Source organism: Chionomys nivalis, chromosome 24 (assembly GCF_950005125.1).
Source record: "Chionomys nivalis chromosome 24, mChiNiv1.1, whole genome shotgun sequence".
In the NCBI taxonomy this organism is placed as follows: domain Eukaryota; kingdom Metazoa; phylum Chordata; class Mammalia; order Rodentia; family Cricetidae; genus Chionomys; species Chionomys nivalis.
In genome coordinates, this window is record NC_080109.1 from 44,787,391 (window position 1) to 44,813,196 (window position 25,806).

Genomic DNA, 25,806 nt, shown 5'->3' on the forward strand with positions numbered 1-25,806 from the left:
TCCACTGCATGCAGAAGCATCTCTGGCAAAGCTGACTATGGCATTCATCTGCAAGTATGCCTATAAATATTTAGAGAGATGTTCTGGAAGCATGTCTCCTTAGAATAATAGCTTCCCCTTAATGTCCACCTTGTATATAAACATGACTGCACGTCTACATTGCAAGGTTGTCTCACTAATTCATGTGACAGCCCCGGAGGAATAGCAAGGCTACAGGAGTCAGGGCGGGGAAATGTGGTCAAAGGAGTGTTTTAGGATGCAATCTTGCTATTTAAAGGTTGTGAAAATGGGTTCCTAAAAATCTGTACAAGAGGAAAGTGGGAATCAGTAACATAGTAACTGAACTTGGTGATTTTAAATTCCAGAGAGAAATTTCAATACATACCAGTGGTACCCCAACTGTCAGGAAACACCACTGGATCAGGGTGACAATATGATTTTCACTATGTTCGAGAAGAAGCGAAACACAAAAAATTTTGCTAGAAAGAAAAAGGACTGTGGTGTCAGCGGCACGCCTGCTGTTTCCTGAGGATGAACACATGAGCAAACTGCTGCTGGAGTTAGTGAATGGATCCCTGTTTTTCACTAAGGTTATGTGAAGGGACTAATTTAGGTAGCTTTAAAATGCTTTATTCATAACTATCACAAGATAGAGTCATTGAATGCTTGTTTTTTTTCTTCCCAACAACTATTATGTTTCTTAATGTAGTCAACCTTGTAGTCCAAGAAACTGTCATGGTTGTTCCTTCCACTGGCTCAGTGCACATAATCTTTGCTCTTCTACAGAATACTGTCATGTTTTATATTCCTTTTAGAATTTAAAGAGAATGTCACCTTCAGTGGCAACATCTTTTTATAGTAGATTTATTTTCATGAGATTACAATAACAAGAAGCATAGAGATACTAATGACCCACATAATGTTTTAATGTGCCCAACTCCTTGAAGACACAGTGTCTAACTTGCCAAAGAGCCAACTAGGCATCTTAAAAATGACAGTACTGTAGCTTATCTTTCTCTCTCCACACTTGCAAGCCAGTGCAAACATAAACACCGGCACACACATACAGGTATAGGATGCTATTATTTTACTAGATTGAAAGGAGAAGAAAGTAAGCCAGGATTGAATGCAAGTAGGAAGAAATGGGATTTTCTAATCCCACAGCTGAAAAAAATGAATATGGACAATATAGCATCTCACAAATTAATAGTGATATCATCAAAATAAGCAGTCTTGTGCTTCATCAGAGCAAGACACCATGAATTATCCAGGGACATAAATATGTATAAACGTCTGCTTATATATCAACTTATTCTTCCATACCCTTTCTGTGTTTCAAATTATTGTTTCCTATATAGAATAGCAACCTTGGTGGTGAATAAGCTCTCCATTGTCTCCTGTCAAGAAACTGGCGTTAGCCATGCTCCTCTTTGTCTTACTGTGCTTTACTTTTACTTCAATCCACTCAAAATTATTAGTTATTTTTTATAGAATACTATTTACATATAATTATTTTTATTGTTTTGGATTTTGTATACTCATATAATGGTGTTTTGATCAAATCCACTCTTTATTACTCCTCTAATTCCTTTCTTATCCCCCAACCAGTTTTCCTCCCAACATCATGGATTCTTTAAATAAAAATCCAGAGTCCTCTTACTGATGCTGCTGGTGTATCTGGGTGTAGGGCCCTCTCTTTGAGCACACACAGCCTTTTAGGGGCTGTGTTTCCAGAGGAAGACAAATCCCATGCTAGCAGTCATTAACTGCCCGTATTTCCTCACCGAGGAGTAGGACTTGATGAGCCCCTCCCCCTTCTCTACACATTGACTGGCTGTGGGTCTCTGTTTTAATAGCTACCCGCTGGCTAATAAGTAGAAGCTTCTCTGATAAGGATTTAGAAATTCACTTATCTACAGTTATAAAGGTAGAAATTATAAGGCAGTTTATTGCTATGTCTATTAAGCACAATAACAGTTTTATACCCTACTGATAAGGGTTTATACCCTCCCCAGCTATGGGGTTTTGGCCCAATTAACAGTATCAGACATGAGTTCCATCTTTTATATCCAATTAGAAGGTGGTTGTTATTCCTATAGCATTCCTGCCATTACTACAGCAGTGAGCATTTCTTACCAGACTAGCTATTATTGTAACTCACAGGGTTTATAGCTGGGTAAGGAAGTTGTTCATTTTTGTCCCTAGTGGCATACAGAGACCATTCCAGAGCTATAAAATCTAGTCATTGGGGGTGTCTTAGAGCTTCTATTGCTGGGAAGGGACACCATGGTCCTGGCAACTCTCATAAAGGAAAAATATTTAATTGGAGTGGTTTACCTTTTCAGAGGTTTAGTCCATTATCATCATGGTGTTCCATGGTTGCGTTCAGGTGGATAGGGTGCTGGAGAATGAGCTTGAGAATCCTATGTCTTGACCCACAGGCAGCACGAAGGGCACTGTGACATTGGGCATAGCTTGTACATAAAATACCTCAAAGCCTCCCCTTGCAGTGATAGACTTCCTCTGACAAGGCCATGTTTACTTTAACAAGGCCACAACTCATAAGAGTGGCTCTCTGTGAGATTATGGGGGCCAGTGACATTCAAACTACCACAGGGATTAAGCTTCCAGGATGGTTACAGCCTGATTTCTCCAGGTCGTATGACTGAAGTATGTAGTATCTCAGCTCATACTTACTTTTGTTCCCTTCACAGTTTAGGAGATTACTAAGAGGAACAGCAATAGCCTATAATATTGGGGGAATTTATGGGACCGCCACTGACCAATCATCCAAGGAAGAGTAATCCTTACCTGGAACTGGGCTTTTAATTTGATAACCTATGGTGCCTGGGAGAAGCCTTCACTCCCCATTAAAGGGTAATCCCATTTAAGTTACTTTTATAGACGCATCTGTGTGTATTTGAGGAAACTTGCACGGTACTAGTTTTCTGTATGGAATTTTCCAAGTTCGTTATCATCAGTTATTCTTCTTCACATGCCTTCCCACTTGCCCACCCCAATTATTTCTTTTCCATTATCCCCTTTCTCCACTTTATACCAACTGTGTTCTATCCTTCTTCCCTGGAAATCAGCCTCTACCATGTTGGGGTTAACCTTTAATCATAGATCTAACAGTATTTATTTTATGAAATTGAGTGTACGTGTGTTTCATGAATACATGTTTATATTTGTGATCTGCTTTTACTTAAATCTATTTAGAATAACTAGTTACGTGTATATAATGTTACTGACTCATTGACGTTAATGACCAAATTTTCAACTTTTACGTGAAAGAGAAGAGGGAATTGTATTTAAGCTTCTTTATGTCTTGAAATGAGCAAGGGATTTTAATCTTCCTATTAGTACTCTTACACATCAGCTCATCTTAAACCTGTCACACTGGAAGCTGATGTTACCTTCTGAACATTGTAATTAACTTCAAAACCGAGACGATGGATATTTAGAAGTTGTATTTTCACAGACTTTCCCAGAGTGTCTACATCATTAAAATCTGGAGGCTTAGAAAAGGAACTTAAAATAATAAAGTTTATTACTATGATAACTTTTGTCCAGAAGACAGGCTGCCTTTGCTGGATCAGAAGTGAAACAAAATACACGTAAGATAGCTTTTGAGATTCAGAGATGCTTTAAACAATTTAGTTGGATTTGTAGGTAAGAAAACCTACAGAAAGAAAAGCAGTTTGTGAAAGTCAAGGCCAGTAAATAGACAGAAATCCAAGTCCATCCCTTGGATTATTTTGTTATCTTACATTTTAACTCACAAGTTACCTAGGCACATAGTTCTTGATTTCCAAATATTTAGAAGGACTTTTGAACTATTTTAACTGTTACTGATGCCTAATTTAATTTATTCAAAGGAGAATTCAAATTTTTGAAAATACCTTGAGCCTTATTTTTATCTGGTTATTGTTTTTTTCTTTAAATATACTTTGATAGTAACAGCAAATTTAACATGAAATGAAACTTTGTTGTGTGATATATCACTATTTGGGATGTATACACAAGTCAACTGTTCACTGCCAAATGGTCAGTCCTAAAAGCATACATACACGTTACATTATAGAAGCGCAATAGATTCTATTTAGAAATAAATATGTAGGTGTGTTACATATACACATTTATACCATAACAATTAGTGGAGAAAAGGAGGCCCGAATTTGAAGGGGAGTGGGAGGGGTGTGTGGGAGACTGGGGGGGAGACAAGGAAGAGGGAAATGTTGTCATTACATTAGAATAATAAAATAAAGTAAAATAAAAACACAAACAAACTTGTGATTCTCATAAATAACATATAGATGACACGCAGTGTAATCCAGACTGAGAGTCTCTATGTAGTCCATGTCACTCCTGGTACGACTCCGTCGAGTTTGCCGTCCGTACTACCGTTTTCCTTTGCTTCATCTGTTTTTCCTCCTCACTCTTCCTTTTTTTATAATTTATTTTCAGTCAATTAAATATTATTTTAACTTTAAGTCAAATTGTTGGGTCTTTAGCTACATTTTAAATGCTTTTAAATGATAACTTTAGAGATTATAAAATGCATCTTTAATTTATTACCACCTAATACAGAGTTAATATTGCATTGCTTCATTGAAATACTTGGATGTAATAAAATTATACTTGTATTCCTTTCCAGGTCATTGTGGTATCAGTTATATATTTACACTCACATAGAAAGAAGCTTTTTGAAAAAGCCAATTTGAGGCAGGGTTTCAAACTTACTATGTGGTGGAGGGTGACCTTGAACTTAGAATTTTTCTGCCTCCATTTCTCTGTTGTTCAAATGGGGTGATTTTACTGAGGAATTTTCAAGTTTAGGAAGCCTTTCTTTGGCAGTCTCAGTCATCATACTGGGTTAACCTGTGCTATCTTTCTACTCTGTCCTAGGTTCTGTCCTTGTGCTGGCTTCTGATCTTCTCTTGAGATTAAGCCCATTAGGCAGTTTTACCTCAGTGCTCTTGATGTTTCCCCCCACAACACTGCTGGAAACTTTGTTCACCAACCTCAACACATGGGGCATCTTGGAAACTATTTGAACCGATTATCTTCTAAGAACTAATTTTATTTTCCTACTTCTTCACATATGCAGTAATTCGTCATGCTTTGTTTTGCGGGAGTGAGACCATATCTGGTGTGTCTAGGCGTAAGTCTGGGTTGAAGTAAAAAGTGATGTCTGTGTTTGCCAGCTTGTATTTGTTAGAAGAAAAAGGGGAAAGCAAATTTTGTTCACAATGTTCCTAGAGCTTCTTATCCCCTATTTCCCTAACAATGCATGCTGATTGACTCCTCAAGTGTTTCTGTTGGTTTCAGACCCCCACACTCTCAGTTTTTGCAGTCGGTCACACCACAAAGTGTGTGCAGTTATTCTTACCAGAAGCAGGGCTACCTGATGGTTTCAAAGCCAATTTTTGTGTTTAACAAGATAAATACATGCAGTAGACCTCCCATTTACATAAAATTAAAGAAAAATGCTGCAGCAGATGCAAATAAATGCAAAAAGGAATATTTTAATTCTGATTCATGATCAGTATCAACTATCACGATGTGGTAATAACACAATACAGAATTCTGCAAAGGATAACTAATGGTTGTGAGCTATTTATAAACAAAACATCCTGATTAATTAATTTATTTTATGGAATGTATTTGTTGATTATATGTCAGACTCTGTTTTCTAAACCTGGGAACTTGGAAAACATTTTACTGTGACTGCCATGTGTGTTACCTCTGTAGTTCCCATCCACGTGACATGCTCAGTAAAATGGCTGCTTTCTCTTGATGCTTTACTGTCTCAATTGAACATTTAATCTCTTGACCAAGTTTTCTATCCTGCACGATCCCATAGTCATTCAGTCTCAAAGAAATACACAGAGGCCTACATTAATCATAAACTGCTTGGCCTATTAGTTCAGTCTTCTTATTAACTTATAACTTGTATTAGCCCATAATTCTTGTCTGTGTTAACCATGTGGCTTGGTACCTGTTTTGGCAAGGCAGTCTCATCTTGCTTCCTCTGTGTTGACTGCAGACTGACTCTTTCCTCTTTCCAGAATTTTCCTCTTCTCGTCTACCCACCTATACTTCCTGCCTGGCTAATGGTCAATCAGTGTTTATTTAAAATACAAGTCACAGGGTATAGACCATTGTCCCACAGCCCCCCCCCTTTTTTGTAAACAAGAACTCTGAATGGAATCTCCTTTGTTTCGCTTTTCTTCTGATCATTATTCATAACAACTTGTAACTAACAATTCTAAACAAAGGCAAACATCCATAGTCCATTTTTTGGGGGGGAATGTGGGCATAGTTTTCTAGGCTACTTCCTGCTGATTGTGGGTCCTGATAATCTTACGGGAACCTAAAGAAAATTTTGAAATATGGTCAAGTCCTGAATGGAACATTCTGTGAGGCTTGATCATCTCACCCAGCAGTTTTGAAATGGTTCTGGATGTAGAACTCAGACATATGAGCCATCTGCTCCTATTGGATCAATCCAGCAACATTTATAATCAAATATCTTTTAGCAACTTTTGCTCCTTCCTCAGCCATCAAACAATTTAAAGACAACACGATAACGTACGGTATTCGGATTCTCTGTGTATTTTTCATCTTTACATGGCTTTATTTTAAACTCTACTTCTTTTATTTTTATTTTTAATTTTTGGCTTTTTGAGACAGGGTTTCTCTGTGTATCTTTGGCTGTCCTGGAACTTACTCTGGATACCAGGCTGACCTTGAACTCAGAGAGATCTGTCTGCCTCTGTCTCCCAACTGCTGGGATTAAAGGTGTGTGTTAGCAACCCAACTATTCTTTCTCTCTCTTTTATTTCTTTTTTCTTTTCTCTCCTAAGCTTACATATTTTTAAACACACTCTATACCATTTAGAGGTTTTCTTCATCTGAATCTGTTTTTATTGTATATCTCTCTTTTATTGACTACATGAGTCTTTTAATTTGCTAAGTGATATGGTTAGGGTTAAAGCTGTGGTTTTGAAGGCTGGATCCATTCCATTCCTTAGTTTTCTGAGAGTCTAGCTTCATGGCAGAGGTACTGGCTGGAGCCATGTATATTGCCACAACTCTATTGAGTTTCGAGGTCCCTGCCACCACCAAGAAGCATGCTATCAGCTATTCACCAACACCATTTAAGTGATTAGTGGCAGGGTCTCTTAAAAGAGCTGCAGGTTTCATAGCTAAAGCTGAGTCAGGAAACCTCTCTTAAATGAGATGCACTTGCCTCTAGCAAAGAGAGCCCACCTGAGAAAATGCTACCTAGAAGCCATGCTTAGCACTGTTATTTTGTGTCAACAATTCCCAAGCTCTCTCAGGTTTTCTGTGAATGCAGTTGTTCACACATATTGGGCAGCATTTAGACAATGGTCTCTACCCTGTCACTTATGTTTTAAATAACCACTGATTGGCCAGTAGCCAGGCAAGAAGTATTGGCTGGTTGATGAGAACAGGAGAATTCTGGAAAGAGTCAGTCTGCAGTCAACACAGAGGAACCCAGACACAGAGGAAGCAAGATGAGACTGTCTCACTGAAAAAGGTACCAAGCCATGTGGCTAACAAAGACAAGAATTATGGGCTAATACAAGTTATAAGAGTTAATAAGAAGCCTGAGCTAATAGGCCAAGCAGTTTATGATTAATGTAGGCCTCTGTGTATTTCTTTGGGACTGAACAACTGCAGGACTGGGCAGGACAGAAACCTCGGTCAACATTAATCTCTATTGGATCACATTTATTAATTAAGCTCAACTTTAGAAACAGAAATGCAAACCCTTTTACAGCAGACAACAGTAGACAAAAAGTCAATCTCAGTATTTCACATCATCATCATCATCATCATCATCATCATGATGTTTTACCCCGGTAATGTTCAAGGTTTTGAAACAGCTTCTCTATTTTTAAAACAGAAAATGTCGTATTCTAAATAGTGAGCTGACTCTTCCACCATCTTCATAGTGAAAACTTATTGTCCTTCTGTTTGAATTACATATTCTTACTTCTTTATTCTAATTGCATATTTTCATAACTGAACAGAATTGTTACATGACCATACCATTTGAGGTACTTTCATGATTAAATGTGATCCTTATTGACATAAAAAAGATATTTTTCCTAGTGGTTTCCTTTAATGTGTGATAACACATGAAGGAGGTGACATATAATTACTTTATTCACATCTCAGCTTATTATTGCTTACATACACCTATGGATTTTTAGAAAACTAGTCTTAATTGTAATGAGCTTTTCACATTGTACTCCCAAATAATCCTGACATTTTAATATTTTTGACATTCTGAAATATGTTTCCACTACTGCCTCTTTCAAATGGAAATAGAACAATATTCTTTGAAAGGCCATGTTTCCTGATATTGGGACTCTGACTGCATAAAATGTTGCTAGATAGTCTAGTGAAGAAAGAATTTTCCTTTGGAGTCAAAAGGAATATGTTTTTATTAGACTCTGCAGTTTTCTTACATAGGAGAACTTTTTCAAGAAGGTGATCTTATAAAGTTCAAAGTAAGTGCTTTTGTTGTCTGTAGGTCCTTGCTGTCAATCAAGCCCACTCTCAGAGCTGTGAAGACGGGGTGCAGCATTTCCTTCCTCCTCAGTGTGGTTTGTAATGGACGTAACTCACGTTGGCTAAGAGCCACAGTGACTACTAAGATGAAGGTTTGGTTTTTACATTGACATTAGTTTTGTCATTTGTATACAAAGTAGTCCAAGGGAGGTAAGATTAGAAAATGGAAAACAAAAAGATCTCAGCAAATTGCTGTGAGCCAGGCGGGAAGGGACAGCTGAACAGTACAGCACAATCCACTCATCCTTGCTGCATGTTTCATTGGGTTATTCATTGTGAGAATAGGACCTTTAGGAAATTGACTATGAGGCAGGTACATTTTCACAGCCTGCAAAGTAGGCCCAGTAACCATGGAGATTCTAGGAACCCACATGGTTACAAAACCACACAGAATTCCACAGAAGGATACAAACACAAAAAGGACAGAGATTGTTATCTGTTATTGCTATGTCATGCCTTTGGAAAGCTGTCTGGAGGACATCAGCATCCTTTGAACCAATCGTACTGACACCAGATATCCACAGTTGGAGTTCCCGTGTGCTCCCTCACCAGCACCTCTCTTCCTTACTTTCTCTTTTCCCTTTCTTTGCTCAAGCCATTTGCTCTTGTATTGTGAACAATTACTTCTGGGTCTCTTCTGCCTCTAGAAATTGAGATTTCCCTTTGTGGGCTTCAGGATTTGCTCAGATTCGCAAATCAGGCAACATGTAATTTGGGGGGTTTTCTCTTTAAACCGAAACACAGTGGTAAGTGACAGGTAAACCCAGACGTGTGTGTGTGTGCACATTTCTCACCTGAAGACATTAGTGCTCATTTTACCTGTGTGCGTGGTTCAAGGCCAGGTCGGGTTTCCTCATCCGTAGGTAGCATGTGACAAGCTTGGTCTCGATGAAACTGGCCACGCTTGCTATGTCTTCGGCATGTGCGTCAAACGGCTTCCCCAGAGCTGCCCCTTTGCTGCAGAGCTGCAAAAGAACAACACTGTAAGTTGTCATTCTGCTGCCGCAGCGCTAGCTTTTCAATAAGCAAGATGTACACATGTACAAATAATTTTCAGAACTATGTAGAATCTTAATATTTTGATTGTAAGTTAAGTGATTCCTGTTCATTATTGTGCAAGTATAATAAAAAATGTCATATTTTACTGTGAAATTTTACCTATAAAATATTTTAAAGGTGTGATAGATATTGAAAAGTGCCATTTGCAAAAAATGTCTGTTTTAAAATGAAAGCACACAATAAGCAAAGATATGAGGAGAAAACTTGGCATAAATTATATTAAATACCAGTGCTTTTATGAAAACCCAACGGAGCAATAATCCAGCTCACATCAAGTTTGATTTAATATAATAAGGGGTATCGGAAGAAACTCCTAGGAGCCATTAACATGATCGGTGATTAATTTAAGTCTGAATCAGATTCTCTAGGATGTTACTGAAAGAAAAGTGAAAAATTTATTAGGATTTATTGGCAGAAGCCACAGTCTCTGAGAAACATGGCAAGAATATGGAATTCTTAATAAAAATTCCAGGAAGTCAGTGGTTTCTGGGCAACATAGACAAACTATAGGAAGAAAATAATTAATATTTTGGGTGAACTACAAACATTAACAAGGTGTCAGTAGCATGATAGTTGGTCAGCACTTCTTCCCTCCCAGAGTTCTCTAACGTTATTGCCAGGGAGGCTTATGCGGAGAGAGAAACTACACCTTCTGCCCAACAACTTCATTCAGAATACATGCTTCTTGGAGTGTTCATCTTGGGAGAAACACTCTCACTGGAGATAACAATGGATACAGTCTTGTGTCGGGCTTGTTATTAAAAATGCAGCTTTGTTGACAGTAGCTATCTTCTGTTCTAAAGTATTTTGCCTTTTCGGTTTTATCTCAAACTAGAAGCACTGTATAGCCTCTCTTATTTATAGATCTCAGCTTTGAATCTTTGGACAGGAGTGAGTTCAGAAACCAGGAAAGTAGAAAGGCCAGGGCCAGCAGGAGTAGGAACCCTAAGAGGATTGAAAAATGGGGTGAGGGACTCTTACTAGGGAAAAGAGGAGAGGGATGATGTGGAGGGAGTGGGAGCAAGGTAGGATAAATAACACTAAGGAGGTTTGCAAAAGCCATAGGAAATATATCATTTTGTTTCCTCAAAAATACTTATAAAATATACATATGTAAGTCTATGTGTATACATGTGCATACAGTTTAAATTATTTAAATTATGCTAAGAGGGTGATATTGTTTTCCCACAAGCGCCATAGACTAACAGAAAACCCCGTGCCACACCTCCCTTCCTGTCCTTGGTCAGGGAATCCAAGAGACTTCCAAAACAATGCAGGCTAATGCTGTTGCCCTTGGTTGCTCCCCTGAACTTGTAGGTAAGACCACAAGGCTGAAGACAACACCTACTTTAGACACAGGGCTGGAAAGAATCAAGCTGGGACTGACCTGGAAGCTCCTCTCAGAGGACCACCTTTCTTTGCATTTGGAGGTTCTATGGGAGCTGCCAAGGGAGCAAAGCAATCTGTAGTACTATCCATCTGTGAAGTTCGTGAACCACAAAAAACAACCAGCCAAAAAAGGCAAACTCAAGGGGGTAATAAGCTCAATACATATTTGAGGTAATAAAAGCCACGTCACTGGACTCAAACTGCATTCAAAAGGAAGGAATTTGTCAACAGAGACTGCACATTCATTTCCTGGCCACCCAGACCCAAATAATCACACAAAAACTATATTAATTACAACACTGTTTGACTGAAGGCTCAGGCATATTTCTGGCTTTCTTTTGCATCTTAAATTAACCCATTTCTATTAATCTATGTGCCACCACAAGACTGTGGCCTACCGGTAAGGTTCTGGTGTCTTTCTCCGTTGGCAGCTATATGGTACCTCCCTGGTTCTGCCTTCTTTCTCCCGACATTCAGTTTAGTTTTCTTGCCTAACTCTGTTCTGCCCTGCCATAGACCAAAGCAACTTCTTTATCAACCAATGGTAATAAAACATATTCACAGCATACAGAGGGGAATCCCACATCAGAAATTTATGCTTGGTACTCTAAGGCTATCCCACTACCTGGCATGTGACATCATGGAACATGGTAGAGAACCTACAATAGTCACTTTCCCAAACAGAGTAAGTGCTAAGTACAGACATGACGAGCTCAGACTCTGATTAGGGAAGCTTCTGTGTACAGCAGAGATCTCCTCAGAAATGCACAACTGACCAAAATACAGAGGTCAACTGACCATGCACAACCCCAGCTGATGTATCTACATCAAAATCTGTACATGTAAGGTCAGGGAACAGTCTGGAACATGGGACAAAAATATTTTAAGATTTAGAGGAGCAGGGCATCTACTATAAGATAGTGTCTTCTGTGTATGATAGGGAAGCTACATGGAAACAAGACCACCTTGGTGACACCTCCAGCGATATGGCAACACAGACAGGGGAAATGGGACAAGGTGCACTCTAGATGAAGGACTATAGGCAATAAATGGCTGCAGAGAGAAAAAGATTCTTCTACAGGGAGGAGACCCCATATGGTTATTCATTCCCAATTGGTCAGCTATAAAATATAAACATATGAACCACACTAAATGGAGCTAGCATGGTATACACACACGCACATATGTACATGTATGTGCATGTGTGTATGTGTAGCAATAAAATTTTTAAAAGATATTTAATTTGAGAGGGAATAGACAAAACATGGGAGGAATTGAAATGGAGGAGAGAGAGGTAGACATATAAATAGAGTAATATTATCACAGGTGTAAAATCATTAAAAAACAAAACCAAAATAAGTTATTTGGAAAAGAATGTAGAATGTAAAATACAGATATTTCATATTCCTACTTCACATTGCTAGTTAACTGCTACTCTGTCTTGTTTTACAGTTTGTATTGTTTTAAAACTCTTTACCATTGTGATAGGTAGAACATGCATATTCATCCCATAGATAATGGTTCCTGAGCACCTATTACTATCTGCCAAGCCAGCTTCGCTGCATTCACATTTAGACATGAATCAATTAGGCATTTTTCATCAAGTTTGAATAATTATAATTCTGTATACATTTCTGTTTCTAATCTTTGCCTATTTCTTTCTCTTACTCTTTTTCCTTTTTAATAGACATTGAAGTACAGAAATTATTACATCTTTTTGAACAGCAACTACATATATGGACCCAAACAGGAGTTTTACCTCTAAACTACCTTTCACGAAAGTGTCAAATTTCATTCCTATCTTTGTAAGTGATCTCAGAAAACACTTAAAACAAACCATTTCAATTACTTTGAAGACAAAGGAAACCAGAGTATGTGTAGAGGATACCATGGAATGAGCTCAGCCAGTGTTAAATTTCGGTAGTTCCTGGAGATAACTTGATGAGACTGGCAATTGACACAGATGGCGTGTTTGTTCCCCAGAGTCTGATTTCAGAACTGTGATCGTAAGCAGATTTTCAAATGGAATTGTAGAAAACATGACCTTTTAGACATATCATCTGACACAGCTTTCCTCTCCTCTATCAGTCTGAACTTACAGGATCTAGAAATAACTAAACAGAATTTTCCAGAAAAAAGTCAATTGTATGGCCTAACTATTAATGCAAAACAAACATGGATGAAAATGTTACTATAATTCATGTGGTTTTACTCATGATATCCTAGTGTTAAAGTTGTAAACTTTTTATCTCTTAAATAAAATCAGAATTTTTACCCGTTGTAATTCTTAAGAGAAAAACAAACCAATCATTGCCTGTGTTCTTCACCTCGCTGTGTGCCGACAGACCTTCGCTGTCAAGCGCATCCTGATGAATAGATGTGTAGGTCCCGCAGAGAAGGGTCTGGGAGTAGTCCATTAGGACACTTAGATCCCTCATGACAAGAGGGGTCGACCTCCAGACTTATATTAAAGACTGTCTAAGAATACCGAGATATAGTGAAGAATAAACACTCGGCCTTCTGATGTCTGCAATAGTCTCCACGTTCATGACACTCAAGGACAGAAAAGCAATAAAAATGACCATTCATAACACACAAACGAGAACACTTCATGAAACCAAACTCTAAGACAGCAGTGAAAGACAAGATGATTTGTCAGCTGAGATTAAAACAAGGAAACAGCCAGCTTCTGGGTAGGTTCTGTGTGCATTTGTGATAATCTTACTCTATCAATCAAGCATTGCAGTGTTGAGAACTTTATTGATTTTTATCAAAGATTGCTGAGCTGCTATTTTCAAAGCAGTGCATTGTTGAAATCAGCTCGGAATAAGGTGACGTGTTCTGTGCTAAAGTGGAGAGTACCGTCGGAGGTCAGTATGGAAAGAAGGCTGTCATCATGATCTTAATGACACTCTGCATAGTTTATGGAACTTTAACATGCCCATGTGGGTATTTTCACAGACTGAGTGGTTAAGTCTCCTGAAGATGGAGGACTTTCATGTGATATCTGTCAGTCTGATGAAGGAGAGCCACGGGGCCCTGCTTTGTTTACTGAAAAATATTTTCTTCAAATATTTAGCATAATAAGCCATGGAGTTATAGGAATATTATGCATTAAATTACAGAATTCTAATTTCAGTAAAAATATTTTAAATTAGGAAAAATAATATTAAGCATTAATTTTTGGTTAAGAAGGAACCCCTGATCATTCTCAAGAAAACACAAGGGAACAATTACAATATTTAAAGGAATAATGCACTAAAACCTCTTATAGAAAGAGTTATTTTATTGAGATGGTAGATGTTAAAAAGAGATTTCAGTAGCCAATTAGAATCAAACTCAAATTTCAAGAAGAAGATATATACCATACAAAATTATTTGTTTATTTTTTAGAAATAGTAAGGTGATTATACTCTGACATCAGAAGATACTTTTCCTAAGGTTGCTCATGTTTCCTCTAAGTAATAAATGACCAACCTATTTTTAGATATCATGGACAAAGAAATTTCAAGGTTCGTTATTTTTAAAAAGCCCAATAGTAAAAGATACGCTGTCTCATTCTCAAATTACCATATATTTTCTTTCAAGTGAACCGTCATTGGCAAGATTTTTATGGTTAATATGCTTTATCAAACTGTTGAACAATGAGTGGTAACATTTTATTCCAGGGACATAGTTTTTAGAAATCTCTGAAGATTTGTGAGAGGATTGTAAGTCTTGAAGAATAAGATGTTGGTTTGAGTGTGAAATGTCTTCCCAGGTCCCCAGGCTTGAGCACTTTCAGCCCGACAAGAGCTGTCATTCTGGGAGAAGGTTTAAGAGTTGACTGGGGTTGAACGTATGGGTTCTATCCTGGTCCTATGCTGACCTCAATTCTCTGTTTCCTGATTCTCCTAGATGTGACACATATCAACCACACATTCCCATGGTCACCAAATCGCCATGCCCAACTTAGTATGCAAACTGTACCCTTTCAAATCATATACATATACCAAATTTTGGTCATTCATACACACACACACACACACACACACACAGAATTTGAGGTGTGGGAAAGACAGTTACTTTGAAAGGCTATACACTTGCCACAGGAACACATGAAGATATTTCTGGCAGCAGAGAAATGTGGATAAGGATGAGTGGATTATCTTTGTATATCTACAGAGTGGTGTTAAATAGTGGCCGTGTGGTGGTTAGGATGAAACGTTCTGCGTAAGCCTCGACATGTGAACACCTGGCTCTAGTTGCCCCAGTTTGAAGAAGAAGATGTGGCCTTGCTGGGGAAAGTGTGTCTCTGAGGCTGGATTTGAGGTTTCAAAAACCATTCCCAGTTAGTTCTGTCTGTTTCCTGATGTAGGTGGTTCTTCTTTCTATATGTTGGTTTCATTGGTTAATTAATAAAGAAACTGCTTGGCCTGATAGGTCAGAACATAGGTGGGTGGAGTAAACAGAACAGAATGCTGAGAAGAAGGGAAGTGAGTCAGTCGCCATGATTTTCCGACCTGAGACGGATGTAGGCTGGAATCCTTCCCGGTAAGCCACCACCTCGTGGTGCTACACATTAATAGAAATGGGTTAATCAAGAAGTGAGAGTTAGCCAGTAAGAGGCTAGAGCTAATAGGCCAGGCATTGTTTAAAAAAATACAGTTTCCGTGTAATTATTTCGGAGCATAAGCTAGGCAGGCAGCCGGGAGCCGGGCAGCAGGAAAGCAGGCCCACTGCTCCTTCTACAGTTTCCTGTTTGTTGGCTGGAGAGGGAACTCACAGCTCTTGGCTCCCAGGTCCAGCCACCAAGCCTGCCACTTGCTGTTCCTGCCACTTTGGATCCTAATCCTCTGGAACCATAAGCCCCAAATACAACCTTGTGAGTTGCCTAGGTGTTTTATCACAGAAACAGAAAAATAACCAGCACAGATAGTATCTAAAGAGATGCTGAAAACACGACCCCAGTAGTGAAGGCATGTGGGACTGATATGTCCTCTCAAATGGCCAGGGAACAAAACTCAAGAGCAAACTTTGTTCTGATGCCTAGGTTGATCAGCTCATATTCAGATGAGAAAACCGAGTTCTGGTGAGTTCTACTCTACAGAGCCTAGGCCAGCCCCAGCAAGTTAGGTGGGAGATACCCCCAAACATCTGTACTACACTTGGTGCATTCAACCGTATGAATTTCCAATCTGAAATGAGATGGGGAGACAGAAGAGGGTATGCATTTGGAAACATTTCTAGAAATCCAGCAGTCTTTTTAAACCTCAAATCTCATCCATATCTCAAACCTCAAACCTCCTCCAAGGCCACACCTCCTAATTTTTCCCAAGCAGTTCAACAAGCTGGGGCCCAAGTATTCAATATATAAACCTAGAGGGCCATGCTCATTCAAACCACTGCAATGATTTATTTTGAGTTATAGCTACTGCATCTTGCTCTGTGGCTTACGCTTTGTGAGGCAGATGGAAAGTACCCATCTTCTTCACGGCTTGGGAACACTGAAATAAGTCAATGAGCACTCCGAGTTCAGTTCCTTCCACCTTCTCTCCACCACTTAACTATTATTCTGCCAGGGATTTTGGAGTTTTCCTCCCATTTTTGTTAATGTTTATTTTCCCACAAAATCATTAGTTTCATCTAGACCATAAAATCTGTCATTACAGTGGAGAACACTGTTATTCTGAGAACATCTTAAAACCTGTGCTCCAGTCTCTTGCCAACCCTAAGATGGCTCCCTTAGTTAGGATATATACTTAGCTGCTCCCGTATCCACCCTTCCTATATCCCAGCCATCCCAATCCCTCAAGCTCCTCCCATCCTCCCCTTCTCACGTTTCTCATCCCATTCCCCTTAGCCCCAAGCCACCTCACCCGCAAGTTCCCAGTTTTTGCCCTGCAATCTTGTCTACTTCCCCTATCCAGGCAGATGACTATACGATTTTCTTTGGGTTCACTTTCTTATTTAGCTTCTCTAGGATCACAAATTATATGCCCAATGTCCTTTATTTATGGCTAGAAACCAATTATGAGTGAGTACATCCCATGTTCCTCTTTTTGGGTCTGGGATACCTCACTCAGGATAGTGTTTTCTATTTCCATCCATTTGCATGCAAAATTCGAGAAGTCGTTGTTTTTTACCACTGAGTAGTACTCTAATATGTATATATTCCACACTTTCTTCATTCATTCCTCCATAGAAGGGCATCTAGGTTGTTTCCAGGTTCTGGCTATTACAAACAATGCTGCTATGAACATAGTTGAACAGATACTTTTGTCATATGATAGGGCATCTCTTGGGTATAGAGGGGCTTGCAGGTGTCCAGGGAGATGTCCCCAGCTGGTACCTTGGGCAACTGAGGAGAGGGAACCTGAAATGATCCTATCCTATACTGATGAATATCTTACATATCACCTTAGAACCTTCATCTGGCGATGGATCGAGATAGAGACAGAGACTCAATTTGGAGCAACGGACTGAGCTCTTAAGGTCCAAATGAGGAGCAGAAGGAGCGAGAACATGAGCAAGGAAGTCAGGACCACGAGGGGTGCACCCACCCACTGTGACAGTGGAACTGATTTATTGGGAGCCCACCAAGGCCAGCTGGACTGGGACTGAATAAGCATGGGTTGAAACTGGACTCTCTGAACATGGTGAACAATGAAGGCTGATGAGAAGCCAAGGACAATGGCACTAGGTTTCGATCCTAATACATGAACTGGCTTTGTGGGAGCTTAGCCTGTTTGGACGATCACCTTCCTGGACCTAGATAGAAGTGGGAGGACCTTGGTCTTCCCGCAGGGCAGGGAATTTGTACTGTGCTTCAGTATCGAGAGGGAGGGGGAATGGAGTGGGGGGGAGGAGAAGAGGAGTGGGGATAGGGGGAGGGGAGTGGGGGGAGGGGCAATATTTGGGAGGAGGGGGAGGGAAATGGGAAACAGGGACAGGTGGAAATTTTAATTAAAAAAGAATAAAAAAAAAAACCTGTGCTCCAAGGTGACCCCTTTTGATCAGTCTTAGTACTTGTGCAATTCTGTTGGCTCTGCTGATTTCTTAGCCAGAATTGCCAGAAATTGGATTATTATATTTTTTTCATTAAGAACAACACGCTCAGATAAATCTGTGAATTTTCCTTTTTCCAACTTATTTTTTGACTTTATTTCTCCCTCTTGATTTCCTTTTCAGTGGTTGTTTGTTTGCTAATGTCTTTCAATAGTTAATTCATTTATTTCAGTTTTTCTTATGCATAACTTTGTAGTATGCATCTGTGATTTCTCAGAAAAAATTATAGCTTTTATTTTCATGTCTCTTATGAGAGCTAGTTAAGAAAGAGTAGGCTTATTATTTTTCAAAACTTTACCATCTGCTTTCTTTATTTCCTTTGCAAGAGTGGGCCTTTGCATGGATTATCTGCTTGGTTCGTTTACATCCTGTCTTTTATGTTCATATTAATTTTTATTAATTCCCATAAGCCTGGGATTTTTGCATGTTCTGCTTTTATATTTCTTTTTGAAATAAGGTCTTTGTGTATAACTCCAAGCTGGCTTTGAACTTGTAATCATTTTTCTTAGCCTCCTAAGGACTGGATTACAAGCAGGCACCAGACTACACCTGGGTAGCCCTGCCCATGTGACAGCTTTTAGAAACATGCTGATGTTTGTAATTTCACAGAAGCTGGTGTTGGGGGTCTTGGTTATAGGGGACAAAGGTCTGTGTGAGAATGAAGACAACCTAGAAGAAACCCGATGAAGATGGAGACATGGGAAACCCAACATTGAATACCAAGATGTGCTTTCTCATACCAAAATGTGGAAGACAGAGCTGGAAGATAGCCCAGTCAGTACAGTGCTGGAGGATAGCCCAGTCAGTACAGCGCTGGAGGATAGCCCAGTCAGTATAGTGATAGAGGATAGCTCAGTCAGTACAGTGCTGGAGGATAGCCTAGTCAGTACAGTGCTTTAGGATAGCCCAGTCAGTACAGTGATAGAGGATAGCCCAGTCAGTACCGTGCTGGAGGATAGCCCAGTCAGTACAGTGCTGGAGGATAGCCCAGTCAGTACAGTGCTTGCTTTCCAAACAGGAGAACCTGAGTTTGATCCCTGGAATCCACATTTAAGGCAGGCCCAGCACATTTGTAATTACAGTACTTGGGAGACAGAGACAGGAGAATTCCTGGGGATTGCCGGACAGCCCCCCTAGCCTGTATGGTGTGTCACAAGCCAGTAGGAAATTTTGTTTCAAGAAAAGGTGTGTAGTTTCTGATAAGTGACAGCTGGGGTTGATCTCTGACTGCTGTAGGCATGTATAGTGTATGAACACATACCTGAACACATTTGCACACACATACATAAACGCCACCAAATTATAAGATATTCTTTCATCAGCAAATAGTCCTTTGATTATTTGGAATGAGTAGTTGAGATAATAAAATTGTAGGAAATAATGAAAATTCTAAAAATTAAAGATTAAATTGCAGAATAAATTCTAGACTAAGAAACAAGAAGCCAGAAGAATCTATATTATGTTAAATAAAATTAGAAATGTATAGGACAATTTCTAAAAGGTGAAAGTATTAAAGATTCCATTAGTAATGAACTCTAACAAATTCTGAGACACAGTCACATGTTAATTGCATTTAAAATCTTGGTGACTCTAAGAAGTACATAAGGTAGATATTATTGCCCCATTTTCCAGGTATTAAAAATTGTACCACATCATCCGGTAATCTGCTCAGTTATTAACAGAAGCTGGGATTTATGCATAGATGAGAATTCTGTTTCTTCTATAAGACTCGATGGCTTAACTTGTTCATCTGCCTTTTCATCTGCTGTCTGGCTCTTCTGGAAACTCGGTAGACCTTCTCTTCCCAGAGACTGGTGATTTTCTTCTGCACATAAGTCTTCTGGATGCCGCTGGAGCTAATGTTTCTATTTCCTAGTCACATGCATGGAATTCTGTCAAAGACCTGCCTTGTGTCAGAGGAAATAAATCTGGGCAAAATGCTCCAACAGAGTGGGCTGTTCTGCAGCTCACTCGTTCCATTACACCTGAAATATGTCCTGTAACGTGTTCTCCTTACTCTTGAGAATAGGAAGGGAGCAAACAGAAAAACTAGCAAACGCAAGATGAACTTTGGCCTGGCCTGCAGGACTCACTGCTCTTCTTCCCACTCTTCTTGTTGTATCAACATGGCAGCTCAACTCGGGGAGCAGCTCTGCCGAGTCGTTTCTGCCCTGGACATAATTAACGAGACTTCACATTTATGCATAGGAAGGAGAACAGCTTTGCGGTATAAAATAGCATTAAACATCCTAGAAATGACTTTTCAAGAGGAGGGGGTTCTGTCTGTTGGTGTTCTGATTGCAAAAGGCAAAAGATCCTCCTAGGTCTCTGAAGTAGGTAAGCAAAGGGCATAGTGAAGGCTTACTTGTTTGTGTGCTATTGGGAATGGAACCCAGGCCCACGTGCACGCTTAAGGAAGTCTGCTGCCAGCCTAGACTCAGACACATCCGCATTCCATTCGCGTCAGTTGTTTTCCCTTTGGGCTTTAAAATAAAATTCCAGCTGGTGCCTGTAGCGCTGCAGCTACTGCACGTCTCGCTTTCTTCAGGCTCTTCTCCTGGGCTAATGGATGTTCATGGAGGAGAATTAGGCACAACAGTTTTGCCTCCATCCTCCAAATTTCTTGATGGGATCTTTGATATTCCTTGTCAGACACCAGTGCCTTACCTTTGGGATTAGGGCTTTTCCACTCCGGTGGTGGTACACGGGGTGGGGACGGAGATGTCTTTTCTGCTCCCTGAGGGAAGGGTGAGCATCTCCACCGTGAAGAATAACGCTGGGTGGTGCCACGTTTTCATGGTTATTCATGGGGAGGAGGGACGAGTCAGGAGCTCATCACTTGGAACTTCCCACACGGCACACATTGATCTATTCAAGTTTCTCCCCAGGAGAGACACTTTGGTTTGCAAGGCTAAGAGAAGTGAAGAATTATGTTAACACATCACCGGACTTTAAAAGACCACCGGGGTTTCCGGAGCCTTGCTTTTCAGCCAAGTAGGCCATGGTGTGACCTCTATTAAATTTATGGGAAATAAGGCTACTCCCTGCGTGACAAGCTGTTGAATGACAGTTAGAAGTAATTAATCATTTGTACTCCTATTTATTAAAATAGCTGTGCCACAGCCTTGATCTTTTTTTCTTCCTAGTTGTCCTTAAAGTTGAGGTGTGGCCACCAAGGGCTCACTGCACCGTGTTTCACCTTGGTTGGACCAGCCAGTAATTTGTGTATGCACTGAAGCATGGGGATGACATGCATTAACCTTCGGGACTTTTTAAAGGGACACCCCAAAATGCTAGTTACACTATGGGTAAGGCAGATAAAATGTGGAAGGAGTGAGATGAATGAATACAATAAATCTTATCTTGTCGCCTGCATTTTAACCCAGAAAGCTAGACCTTTAAAATGGATATAATGTTAACAGGTTTGCTTATTTTAAGGCGGTTGTCCGTATTGTCAGGGAAATATATTACCCCAGGCAGACTCAGCGCTTGTGCAGCAGGTCCAACCCAGCACTTATGAAAAGCCATGTATTTGGCATTGGAATAACCCTTCACAAACAGTATCCCAATAAAAACAACACTTTGGAAATGGTTTCTTATTACATATTATTACTCCCAATTTTCCAATGAGGAACTGGGATCAAGAGAAGATATTAAGTCATCAGTGTGGGGTGGAACTGCAGTTCGAATCCGTGTTTGCCGCTCACCTCAGTCTTGTATGCGATCCTGCCCCTCAGCTGATTGCTAGTTATAAAAGTTCACCTTTCTATTTCTGGCCACTTTTACCACCCGTCCTTTCTCCTCTATCGTCTGTCTCTGTTTATCTACATCTCCTCGTCTCTGACTCTCTGTCTCTCTGTCTTGTTCCTCCTCTATCTCCTTACTAGGTTACCATTAAGAAACTAGTAGGGTGTGAGTTATGTACAACAACTCATAGGTCAACACCTATTGGACAAGCAGATAAGACACTTTTGCATATATTAATCACTCTGTTAATACACCCATCTATTTTATAGAGGACATAGTGTTGGTTAATTCTAGCAGCACAGAAGTTTAGACCATATAGAAGTAGAGACAATGATCACGTGATGCCAGCAGCACAAAAGGTTAGACCATGGAGAAATAGTGAGAATGACCACATGATGCCAGCAGCACAGAAGGTTAGACCATGAAGAAGTAGACAGAATGTCCATGTGATGCCAGCAGTACAGAAGGTTAGACCATAAGAAAGTAGATAAAATGACCACATGATGCCAGCAGTACAGAAGGTTAGACAACATAGAAGTAGAGACAATGACCACATGATTCCAGAACCACAGGTTAGACCATGTAGAAGTAGCAACAATGAGCATGAGATGCCAGTAGCACAGAAGGTTAGACCATGTAGAAGTAGTGAGAATGACCACATGGTGCCAGCAGCACAGAAGGTTAGACCATGTAGAAGTAGAGGCAGCAACCACATGATGGATAAGTGAGGAGAGACAGAGGGAGTGCCATGGCAGGGAAAGGGCCAGAGTTCTACTACCCTCAAGCAGTGCTTGCTGGCTGGGCTCGAGTGCAGGCCTTGGGTCCTCGTGTCCGGCAGCCTGGAAAGTTAATGGTTTTCCTTCAAGAACTGCTGGCTCCCTGGACAGCAGTTTCCAGACTATTCTTTCTCCTTTGCAGGATAGTAGCCATATGAAAATTAGCATTTGGAAGACATTTGAGGATAATGTTTGTGAGACTCTTGGCTTTAATATATAAACTTAAGATATATTGCTTTATCCATTTTTCTTACTAATTAAATGTTTTTCACAGCTTCATATTATTTAAGTGTAAGAAGGAAAAGCTATGTTCTGTGGGAGGGTGTATTTCCTTTAGGAATGTTGTAATAACTACCCTAAGCAACGGCAGCTACCAAGAATCACGTTTTTGACAAAGCATAGTTTTCAAGTAGTTAAGAATTAAAGCCGGGCGGTGGTGGCGCACGCCTTTAATCCCAGCACTCGGGAGGCAGAGGCAGGCGGATCTCTGTGAGTTCGAGACCAGCCTGGTCTACAGAGCTAGTTCCAGGACAGGCTCCAAAACCACAGAGAAACCCTATCTCGAAAAACCAAAAAAAAAAAAAAAAAAAGAATTAAAGAAAATTTTACAAGCTAACAACCCACAGTCAATGATGTTCTTGATTTCATTCCTGTGGCTGTTTTCATTATCGTGTGACATTTATACCCGTATTAATTATTTTGTGACAAATACCCTAAGAATACAATAGAGCACTGTGGAACAAAGTGCCCTCAAACGTTCCAACTTACAACCTCAGACCGTGTGCACTCACACGTGGGCATATGCATACACACACATGTGCACACCCACATAGGAGAGCATGCTGCTACAGGGTAACTAAGGTTGGCTGATATTAGCTGTGTTCAGTTGGCTTTGGTTCTGAAAAGATAGCTGACTACAAGTTAGCCAGAATTTGTAACAGATGTGTGTGTTCTAGGACACATGTTCTCACGTAAAAGGCAGGATGTGTCAAGGAAAGACAACGGTACAGGTTTAATCTCATTCCAGATCCATGGCCAGTGCTTTGGTTATGCCTAAGCCCAAAGTCATGAGCTGGAACATGGGCAGGGCCAGAAATGTGCTCTGGCAGGGATGATAACTTCTGTGAAATCAAAAACAATCTAAGGCTCTATTTGCCAAGTTCCTCATGTGCAAGCCCTGGTAGGAAGACATGCAATGAGACGCAGAGAGAACATAGGCCCGTCATCTCCCATTCTTCCTTTCCTTCTACCGGCGCAGGTGCCATCTGGACAGAAGCGGTTCTGGAGCTGTGTCATCTGTGGACTGTCACATCAGAGAAGCTCCTAAGAACAAGCCTTCCCTCCAGGGCTGCTCAGCGCACTGAACCCCCAGTTACACACTGAGAATGTCAAAGAGGATGAGATGGCAAGAGAAATTCTACAAATTTACTTTGAACATGGAGATTTGCTCATTTAAACTCTCTCTCTCTCTTTTTTTTTTAGAACAAGTTTCACACAGTTCATGTTGGGAAATATTGTCTTAAGAGATTTCTCTCTCTCTTCATAGTTTTAATGGGGGTAGCATCTGCTTAAAAACCCAATTTGGAGATAAATGTTTCTAGAAGGAATCGGGAGCAAGGAAGTAGCAGGCTGAGTACATCTTATCACAAGGCCACAGCAGTGTGCTACTGATGCAAGCTAGAATGAACTCAACTTCACTTTATGTGTCACAGCACCAAGTTACTGCCAGGTTGCCCAAATCTTGTCCCATCTCAATGTCTTCTAATATTTCCCATAAACACTTCAGAGATGTATGCATATTTAATGGATATTATAATGTTTGTGTATATCAAGATTTTTTTCTAATCCATGAACGAAGTAATTCTGAGGTCATTTGATCCTTACCGTTACATCAAGTGTGAATCCACTTAGTATAAAATTAATACCACCACCAGTGGATATTTTCCTTTCTAGATGTATGTTTAAATTAACACCTTGATTCTGTGGTATGCTGAATAACACCTTTTTAAAAACATCTATGAGGCTGTGATAGTTTTGGCTCATTGGAAAATATTTTTTTTCACCTAAAATTTTTTATGGAATGCTGTAAATCTACAAAAAAGTCATTTTAAACATCTGATACTTTTATGGCCACTCAGGGATAATAAAAAAGTTTGAAGAATATATTATATTATGTAAATGAGGAGAATATATTAGTCAATATTATGACTTTAAAAAAAAGAGTTTGCTCTTAAAAAAAGAACAAGGGGGAATTATTCACCGCTCTTTCGTGGAAAATGTCAGTGTGTCTTTGCTGATATCAGCCCTTTATCACCTTATTCAAATTAGAAGGAAGAGGATGTGCTGTGCAATTTCTGGCTACAGGAAGCCTTTGTCCATCCTTGGTCCTCAATTACAGCGTAGCCTTCATTAGCTATAGTTTCTTTTGAGCATCTCAGAGTCAATCCTGAACCACAAAAGACACACACAAGGAGATTTGGAACTTACATAGTGCTTCTCCATACAAGATCCCTTTTTACCAAATTTCAAGAGGCAGGCTGGGCAAGTGCTGGCCTCTGTCTTCTAGGCAGCAAACCTAAACTCAGGACCTCTGGCTCTGTCCAGGTCACACCTCCATGGACAGCAGGGGAAAAGACTCAGTAAATCTCCTGATTTCAAATACGGGCTTCTCATGTCTGGACATTTCTGCCTTGAATATTCTGTTTGGTATTGACTCGGTCATCCCAGACTAAACATACCACGGAAAAAAGTTCTGTCAATATTTGGGGAAAGGGTACTATTTTCAAATTTGAGCATTTGACTGAAAAGAGACACAAAAAACTTTGCAAGAGAAGTTAAGCTCTGGATAGGGATGGTGCGCAGCGTCCACGCGTCTCCATAGGGCGGGCTGTTTTCATGGTGCGTGGAAGCAACTCTGTCACATGAGAAAGACTTTAACGCTACTTGTGAGGTTCTGATGGAGAATTTGGGTGCCGTGTCCCTGAGCGGATGATGAGTGACACCGAACAGAGAGGAGTTTGTCCTTTTGTCTGAGAAAAAAATGATTCCAGGGATGTGGAATTAGGGGATAACAGATACAGCAGTCTCCAGTCCAAGACAGAAGAGAGCTCTGCCTGCAGCCAGCACTCCACCAAAGTCTCCCCAGGGCTGTGTACAAACGTCTTCCTTTCCTGAAAGGAAG

At 40.0% G+C, this 25,806-nt stretch overlaps 1 protein-coding gene across 1 annotated transcript in view; it reads right to left on the bottom strand.

The window, feature by feature from the left end:
- The window catches only part of Spata16 (spermatogenesis associated 16), a 253,869-nt gene that overhangs the window by 182,772 nt on the left and 45,291 nt on the right, over positions 1 to 25,806 (bottom strand). The window contains exon 2 of the mRNA XM_057757290.1: positions 9,427 to 9,572. Within this exon, the coding sequence (XP_057613273.1) occupies positions 9,427 to 9,572 (146 nt within the window). The remainder of the gene's footprint in view (positions 1 to 9,426; positions 9,573 to 25,806) is intronic.